At 45.2% G+C, this 9,116-nt stretch overlaps 1 protein-coding gene across 4 annotated transcripts; it reads right to left on the bottom strand.

The window, feature by feature from the left end:
- Positions 1–8: 8 nt before the first annotated feature.
- LOC113207440 (uncharacterized) lies at positions 9–8,523 on the bottom strand. 4 transcript variants are annotated; one of them, XM_026424017.2, is made up of 9 exons: positions 8,087–8,121; positions 7,881–7,994; positions 5,139–5,497; positions 4,743–5,003; positions 4,310–4,378; positions 3,943–4,035; positions 2,413–3,028; positions 1,491–1,561; positions 9–279 (listed from the first exon to the last, which is right to left on the bottom strand). In XM_026424017.2, the coding sequence occupies exons 3-7, from the start codon at positions 5,163–5,165 to the stop codon at positions 2,960–2,962; spliced, it is 519 nt and encodes a 172-aa protein (XP_026279802.2). In that variant the 5' UTR covers positions 5,166–5,497; positions 7,881–7,994; positions 8,087–8,121; the 3' UTR covers positions 9–279; positions 1,491–1,561; positions 2,413–2,959. The 4 variants fall into 4 exon arrangements, with proteins under 4 accessions (XP_026279802.2, XP_052129146.1, XP_052129145.1 ...); XM_052273186.1 differs by lacking the exons at positions 4,743–5,003; positions 5,139–5,497 and adding an exon at positions 8,330–8,523 and having other exon boundaries at positions 8,087–8,223; XM_052273185.1 differs by lacking the exons at positions 4,743–5,003; positions 5,139–5,497 and adding an exon at positions 8,330–8,523 and having other exon boundaries at positions 2,413–4,035; positions 8,087–8,223.
- Between the last annotated feature and the right edge of the window lie 593 nt (positions 8,524–9,116).

Raw genomic sequence — 9,116 nt, 5'->3', positions numbered from 1 at the left:
AAAAGAATTGTGCTAATTTTATAAATTTACAGCAGGGTAAATTAGGGCATCAGAAAACTGCCATGGGTTCTAAAACACCCCTGTTGTGAAAAGTGGCTTTAGATGGCGAACAAAGTTAGGTGCCTGAGAGAAAATCATTCAAGCTTACTCAAAGGGACTTTACAATAGAATAAAATAACTGGACCAGCTGTAATCACTGTGACGCCAACTCAACTTAAATCTCATGATTCCACGGGCACAGCTGATGTCCAGGACAGGTGCAGCTCCAGGCCGATCTTCCTGCAACAAACCAAAGAGTTGATTTTAGTCAAAGAAACAGGATGTAAAGGAGTTAAAAAACACGCAATTTCGACAGAGGAGGTCAGAGGCGACTATCACAGACCAATCCCAACCATTTCCAGCGATTTTCAAATTTTTCATTTTTTGCAAAATGTACAAAGCCTTTGTGTTTTTAGCGAAAATTGATGGGTCCGGATTTCGACGGAAAAGTATTCCAATCGACAGGGATGAAACAGGGGACCATAAAACTACCTTTGATTCCGTCAGAAACCACCCCTGTCCAGAGAAACTTGAGTTTTAAGGGTGGTCTTTTGAATCTAGCGGGCAGTGTACGATGGGCTGCCTACCTCGCAGGCGAACCGGTCCAAAGCGTAACTCACTTGAAATAGCTCGGCGGCGTGAAATTTCGACGGAGAGATTTAAAGGGGATGCTGTCGGGCCAATCCCAATCATTTTCAGCGATTTTCATTTTTTTCATTTTTGGCAAAATCTACAAAGTCTTTGTGTTTTTAGCGAAAATTAATGGGTCCTGATTTCAACGGAGGTGTGTTCGAATGTAGAGGGGTGAACCAGGGGACCACAAAACTACCTTTGGTTCCGTCAGGAACCACCCCTGTACACAGAAACTTGGGTTTTAAGAGGTGGTCTTATGAATCTGGCGGGCATGAGCGTACGATGGGCTGCCTACCTCGCAGGCGAACGCGAACAGGTCCAAGAGAAACAGGCATAACTCACTTAAAATGGCCCGGGTCCAGATTTCGACGGAAAAGAAGTCGAACCGACAGGGGTGAACCAGGGAACCACAAAACTACTTTTGTTTCCGCCAGAAACCACCCCTGTCCACAGAAACTTGAGTTTTATAAGAGCTGGTCTCTCTAACTAAGGGCGGGTAGGCTACCTAAGGCGCACTGGTTAAGAACTCTGCTGTAGTGGGTCGGCAACGTGATATTTAAACAGGGTAACTGAAAAGGGAGTTTGCCCGACCAATCCAAACCAATTCCAGCAATTTTTCAAATTGTCAAGATTTTTAAAAGACATTTTCAATGATAACAAATCAGCCTGGAGGATTGAAGGAGGATTGAAATCGACAACAAAGAACCAAGGCACCACAAAAAACATCAAATACCACCGTTTGATGCACACGAAAGGAAGCTTCCTCAAAGTGGAGACAAAGTGGACCAGCGTTGGCGGTTACTGTCATGTCAACTCACCTATTCTTTTGAGTAAAATGACTCCATAGACTTCTCTTTGCTCATGTCAAGAACATTTCTGGGCCGAGTTCCTGCAATCATATTAAACGGTACTTTTAGCGCTCATAAACTATTACCGACATATAATTTACTCATACAATACACTTTTAAATGCCTCTCCCCCCATGCGTCTCTAAATGACCATGGTCTTTCAAATAACTAATTTTGGCACTTGACTAAGCATTAAGTACGAAGGGGCAGCTGCAAATTATCTGCAACGCACATTGATTGATTGTTTGGGGGATTACGCAAATAGTACCACTCGGTTTGCACCCCAATCAGAAAGTAATAAAGTTTTCTGTTCCATGAGAATAAAATAGAATAAAATATATGATATGTGATAAAACACTGGCAGGTTCACCCATTTGCATAAGGACCTACAACAGTATTTAACATACTGCATGGATTGGAGGAGTCTACCCATTCAACACCTTTTCAACAGAGCTGACAGTGAGCCAAGTTATTTACAGCACGGGCATCATTTACTCGGCCTCAAAAAATAACTTACAACTTAATTGTGCGTGTAAAAATTTGAGCCAGAGGAGCATAACCTCCTACAACAATAACCGGAATGGAACAATTCAATATTCCGGACCGGAAACAAGTAAGCACTATACCTTGCGATTAGTAACGAAAAGCGGCGATATCCACTCTAAAATTCTGGTAAAAATCCTATGATCAATAATTATATGAGTAGATATTATCGGTATTCGGCAAAAACGCCGATCGTGACACCGATTGTCACACTGTTTGTTTACGTTTCCATAAAGGCGCGGGAAATGCGCGGTGGGGGTGGGAAGGAGGAGAGGGGTAGGGGACGCGGCACGGCAAAGGGGGAGAGCAATAATTACGGCAGAAGTTCTGATCAGACAATGACACTCACCGACATATCGTGGTTGCGGGATGTGATTCTTTCCTAGGATAGGCAATCCCGCCTCGCTTGTCCAGGATGTGATCCTTTGGGAATGCTTCCCGTCCCGCGCATCGTTGTGTGGCTCCAGGCGGCAACGCCAGGGAAGTGCCGTGTGACAATAGTGAAATGATCAGGATAATAAACTATTATGGGCGATTTGCTATTAATAATAATTATATTTGCTGACTTTTAAGAAATATGCACCAGCCCAGGTACGACATTTGGAGCCGAATCGTATTTGTCGTGGGAGTGTCATCGGCATGCTCGGGAGGTCCCCAATATGACGTCCCCGAGGACCCGGACGACATCGGCACTGCCAGATGTGGACTCAGCGTGCGAGAAAACCCCCTAACACTACATTTCAGTCGTCCTATTGACGGTCGGTCGGTCGGCCAAACCGTATCTTATTTTGACAGCCCCTCTAGCACGCACAAGTACCCGATCACATTATTAGTGCAATAAATTGTAACAAATAACGCATCTCCGCACACAAATTTAAACAAATTCTAACAAGTCCTCATTCGTCAAAAAATTTGATGTCACTCTGGCGCATCAAGATAGTGTAGGAAACTATGGCGGACATCATCTGAAACGCCACAAACAAATACCTTGGATATCCAAAAGAAATAAGACGTCCCAGCGAGAAATCGGTGAATGAAATATCGATACGATATCGTTTCGACATCGCAGGTCGAAAATGTATCGCAAACAGGTACAAGTTTTTATCGTTAAAAATACAATTTACGACATCATACGATATCGGAACGTTATCGTTTCGATACCTCGCCAAAAACCCTTTTACATTGGGTAATGATCATAATTTGATTACAATCAAAACGACGTCAATTTGACGTAATATATGCCAATTTCGAGGGGTGTGGAACTGGACACAATGTGTAGGCCTTCATCTGGAAAAACATTCAGAGACAATCATGAAACAATCGGACACAAGTCACACACAATCTGAAACATCACACAAAATCCGAAACAATTACACACAATCACGAAACAATCACACACAATCACACTCAATGACGTCACTATCTGCCACAATTTTGCAAAATATATCACAATATTTATCCGACATTCTGAATCAATCAGAGACAATAACACACAATCATAAGCAAACACACACAATCATTCACTATCTGAAAAAATCACACACAATCGACATAATCACACACAATCGGAAACAATTACACACAATCGGAAACAATTATGACACAATTCTAAAAATTATGTCCCAATATTTACCCAATAGTCTGAAACAATAAGAGACAATCATAGACACAATCATACACAATCTCTGGTCTAGACACATTCATGTGTAGACTTTTTTGGTCAGTTCCACACCCCTCGGCCAATTTGATGGATAGAAACGTTTAGATGTGAATTTCTCACGTTGAGTGGGTGTACGACAAGTATTAATTAGGTGGGGTAAGAAAATATGTGCATCGCAATATGATGAGATTGTTTGAGTTGTACAGATACAAAAATTACCTGCAAAGCGGTTACTGAATTGATGTCAAACGACCATAGCACCGTACATATTCCATTCTGCTGACTTTTGATTTGAAGAACAAACATGTGGACCTGCCCAAACAATAAGTAAAAATTTATAAAAAAGACAAACTTTCCACAGGCATCTCACTATCGCATGCATAGGATACCTCGTAGTCGAGCCCAAAGAGAACACCTGAGTCAGAATTACGTTAAAGTGACGTCAGAGTGCTGTCCATATATGGACCTTAAAGTCAAAGTCTAGTCCTCCTAGGTAGGGCCTGAGACGTCACAGTGACCTGCAGATACCCCATTTTGACCCCGTTCTGACTTTAAGTTTTCACTGGCAGGTACTTGCCCAACCTACCTCATTACCTCGGTCACATTCTCTGAGTTGTGATGTGTATGCGAGCATGGCCTGGCGCATTTCGTTGCTCTGTGGAAAGAAAAAGTGGGATGTATGTATACCGGGTGTCTCGGCTCTTACATGCCAGTATGGTGGGTTGCATAAGCACTGGCTCGCAGGCGCTGTCGGGAGCGCGTAGGATTTCGCGAATCCCCGCGGAACCGCGATTCTCCCCGTGGAACCGCGGGGGATGCGCGAAATCCTGCGCGTTCCCGACAGCGCCTGCGAGCCGGTGCTTATGCAACCCACCTTACTGGCATGTAAGAGCCGGGACACAGGGTGCCATATATTAATGCGCTACATGTTACGTAATCACATGCTTGTCCATGTGCCCCCCCCCCTTATCTGTACTGACATTGAACCAGCCACGGAACCGTCGGGCAATTGTACAGACCTCTGACTGGAACTTCTGACATGCCAGACATAACATGACGAAGCGCACAGCGTGACAAACTAATTGTGCCAACTGAAAAGGACTCCGAGGCATTGTGGAGTTGTAGAAGTTAATGTAGTCTGAAAATTGAAACGTAGAGGATTGCCAGCTAATGAACGACAGATAGACAAGATGCCATTGCAAAAGGTTCCGCGTCGAGGAAAAGATGTCGAACAGAGATTGATATTGGCAACGCATACTTCTCCAATGCAAGCGCACGCACTGAAAAATCAGGATTGAAACGTAATTTGGTTATTATTTTTTCTTACATATTTAAAATATGCAATATAATTTGTAGTAAGTAGTAAAGAAAATATTTGTTAATAAAATCGAGGGGCTCCCCGTCGTACACCCTACCTCTGGAGAAAACTCATTCAGTTGCATCCCCGAATCTTTTGCGTTTGGGTTCTTGTTGACGGTTTGGAGAAGTTTGACACAATTCTGGCGCAGATCCGCAGAAAGCAAAGCCAAAAGCACAACAGGAACAAGCACCAATGCAAAGAGCAGGTTATAGTGCCATCCTATGAGAAAGTGCCTATGCGGCACTTGCCTGCCAGAAACACCTGTGCCTCAAATAGAGGCCGTAGTCTGCATATGTGTCAACAACCCATGCCAAATGGAAGATGCTAAAAGCAGACGTCAGTACTGCAGCTACGAATAGCAAACGCCAGGATGAAGGCGAGAGAGGATGCCGTTCACAATATGTTATCAGAGCTCTGCAGAAATGAGGGCCATGGTACTTGTTAGAAAGTATCAATATCAGAGTATGATAATATGATGTCAAAATTTTAGAAAACACAGTCTAAGCGACACTTTACACCTAAAAGGCTGGGCAGTTTGAACACGGCTCGGCTCCTCCACCGGAATCGTTGGTAGAGACGATAAACAGCCCGACCGCACGGAGAACTGGAAAAACAAAGGCGCTACTTCACACCCTTCGCTCGGGGGTGATTATCAAATACAAACAAACATGCAGTTTCGTTTCAAACAAAAAGAAATATGAATTTGTTTTACTTGGTTTTTCGTGTTGGATATTGTTTATTAGTACCCTAGAGTTGTCCCACAGTCTGACCACGTACAGAGGTTTAAGAGCGATTCGCGCAAAAAAGAGGCATCGGAGTTCAATCCAATGTTACAGTTCTCCCCTGCACGAGCAAAATACAGCTTCATGGATCGATCCGTACTCTTTTGATACCATTCTATACACCGCTCTCCAGCTGCATCTTGCGAAACTGGTCCGTAGCACCTGGCGGGTAGGCAACCCATTAGGGTGTTAGATGTGTTGCCTAAGTGTCGGGCGTTCGGCCCGCTTTACCACTGACAATACCACGACGACTCCGAGACACCGGAGCCACCCACGGACGGGGCGTCGAGGGGGCCGCCACTCCTGAAATCATGTGTACGCCCTCCCTGAAATCCTCCCGAAATCATTTGAAATAATTTGCCAGCAAATTTAAGTCTGAAATCCTTAGAAGGTCATTTAAAAACCGCCGGAATCACGTAAAATCCGCCGGAATCTTGTGAAATCCGCCGAAATCCGGTAAAATCCGCTGAAATCATCTGTAATCCTTCAAATCAGACATAATCTGCCGGCAGGTTTTAGCGTGAAATCTTCTAAAATAATATGCGAAATCCATGAAATCATGTGAAATCACGCAATCTTTGCAATCATGTGTACATCCAAAGAGAGAGTGGTGGCCCCCTCGCGGGGCGTGGATGAAATAATTAGCGATAATGGCATCGGAATTTAGTTCTGAAGAAAGCCTGAAACGGCCCTCCTGCCCTAACAGAACAGGTCGCTCCTTAACATAATACGACTGTAAAGGACGTTAATACTATTATCAAAAAAGGCATTTTCAGGATTTTCGATTCTGCACAACAGAATGGAAACTAGAGCAAGAACGGAGTTTATTCGCAACAAAAAAATAATATGCACCAGAAAACGATGCGAAGCGATGTTTGTTACTGTCTCTACAACAGCTGACTCGAACGAAAACTGCTCGTTTTTTATAATCACCCTCGGGCGCTAAAGAAATTTTGAATTTAATACTCTGAATGCACTAAAAGGGCCCCAAAATTGCTAAAAATGAGTGCCTTAGAGAGTTGCAATGCATTAGTATACGGCCGATAGTGAAGGCGCCACATTTAAAAGACGTGACTTGTAACTCGACAAATAGCACCTTTGTTTCTCCAGTGCACTGTGAAAAATTGTCGTACCGGGTACAGGAAAATTTTCCATGGAAGAAGTCGTACAAGTACAATCTAAAATTGTACAATTTACTAGCCCTATGTATCGACTTGGAATCGAATATCGAGCGACAGTGGGGGGTTATACATGTACGACTCGTATGGTAAATGGCAAATTACAAAATATAGAGTACATGTCGTACAAAAATATATTTTTCATAGTGTGAGCATAATAAATACAAACTCGGACAAACTCGTCTCTATACATAAACAACCTGAGGGGACAATAACTCTCGAAATCATGTGTACACCAGGGCATAAATCATGAATCACGCCGGAATCATGCGGGAATAAAGGTAAACATCATCCGGGAATCACTGGGAGTCAACGGGAATCCCAGGAATCAACGGGAATCTCGGGAATCAACGGGAATCACTTGTTTCAGGAATCATGTGTACACTTAAAATCAGAGTTATTGCCCCCCCCCCCCCTCGAACCAACCAATGGCTAAAAAAGTGACCGGCCAAAGTGTCTTAAAAGTGTAAAAAAAGTATACAAAAAGTATAAAAAAGAATGCCGAAAGTGCTACCAAAGTGTGGCCGTTCCAATTTGCTATACTTTAAGGGTACCTAATGTAAACTTTTTACAAAAGTATACCCCAAAGTGTCATTTGGATATACTTATTTCCATGCCATGCGGGCGGACGAGTAGGCAACCCAGTCGTAGGCGCTGCTCTTACTGCGAAATTTGACAGGGTTTTCAGCCCTCTGGTCTCTGGTATGAGTGGCTGGGCGGGCCACCGGCCCCACACGGGTGCTTAGCGGGTTGGCCTACCCAGCGCGTCGCAGGCGCTACCATGGGCGTCGCCTCGTGAAACGTTCACTGAACGGACCATCTCTAGCGGACTCTTACCGTATTGTGTCGCACATTGGGCGGCGAGCGTTAACAGTTTGCCATGAGATGAGAGCAAACAGAAGGATAGAAAACACGAAAATTCCTACAAACATGTTTGTAGTATCAGGTGTCCTTTGAAAAAAAAAAAATAGATTTAATTAAAACCTTACATGTGACTTGAAAACCATGACGAGTGCGCAAGATTCACTAAATTGTCGCTTTACCTCGCAGACATACAAGTGACCAAGGCCGCGTTTACAACCATGCAAATTATCCAGAAGAGACTGGATCCACATGCCCTCCAAGCAGGGCGTGGTCGCATCGCCTCAAATTGGACGGGTAAAATTCCAAAATGTAAAGCCTGGAAGGCCAAACAGTGATTACTAATGAGAAAGCCTTAATTCGAAGAACCTTTAAGCTTTAGTGAGAAAGCTGAGAAATTTGCTGGGGTTAATGTAAAACTATACCTGAGAATAGAATATCATCCAAAAGCACAGGACAGTTTTCTTCACCCACGTGCCGTTCATGATGACGTGCGATCACGGGCCGCATGTACGCAGAGAAATTTGTCTGCGTGATCGAGGCCTCCTGTTGCTAAAAAACACGCGGAGCTCACGGCTCGGCCGGTTCTCGGCTGACTCTGTGCGGCGAAGACTTGACCATGTTTGCGCAGCACTGCCCGCCACGCCCACTAGTTACGCGGTAGTGATTAGTTTGCACAGGCCGAAAGCCTCTTCTGATCGATACATGACGTCGCCCTGGCCTATGGCCACGCATGATGTCGCAAAGACGAAAGCCCCCCCCCCTTCCTCTATTTCTCCCCGGTGACGCCAGCAAAGCGAAGCGTGCGAAGTGCACGACGTTCTTGACTATGGTGCTGTCCAGCCCACATTCTCCCGCAGTGTATCGCCCCTGAGAGCGCGTGCTGGCATAATCCTGGGGCAGCTCTGGGCGGGCTTGGCGCCCTGGCCGCCCCGGCGCCTCGGCGGTGTGCACACCACCCACATCTTATGACACACAAGCTAGCGCGCGCATTAATTGTGTAGCCGTGTAATATCCTCCTGCAGCCGCCGCCGCTTCTCATTTCCTGGCCGCAATCTACGGGGGGCCAGCGCGGCCCTCCGGTGTCCGTCCGCCGGCGGAGCTCATCCCTCCCGACGCCGCGCCCCGCCGCGGGCCGGACCAGTGTGCGAGTACTTTTCTTCCTGCCCCAGGAAGAGAAAGGCTGCTGCTACGTGGGCTACCCCCCCCCCC

Source organism: Frankliniella occidentalis, unplaced genomic scaffold, assembly GCF_000697945.3.
Source record: "Frankliniella occidentalis isolate FOCC.00 unplaced genomic scaffold, Focc_3.1 Scaffold252, whole genome shotgun sequence".
NCBI lineage: Eukaryota > Metazoa > Arthropoda > Insecta > Thysanoptera > Thripidae > Frankliniella > Frankliniella occidentalis.
This window is presented reverse-complemented; position numbering and strand designations above follow the sequence as displayed.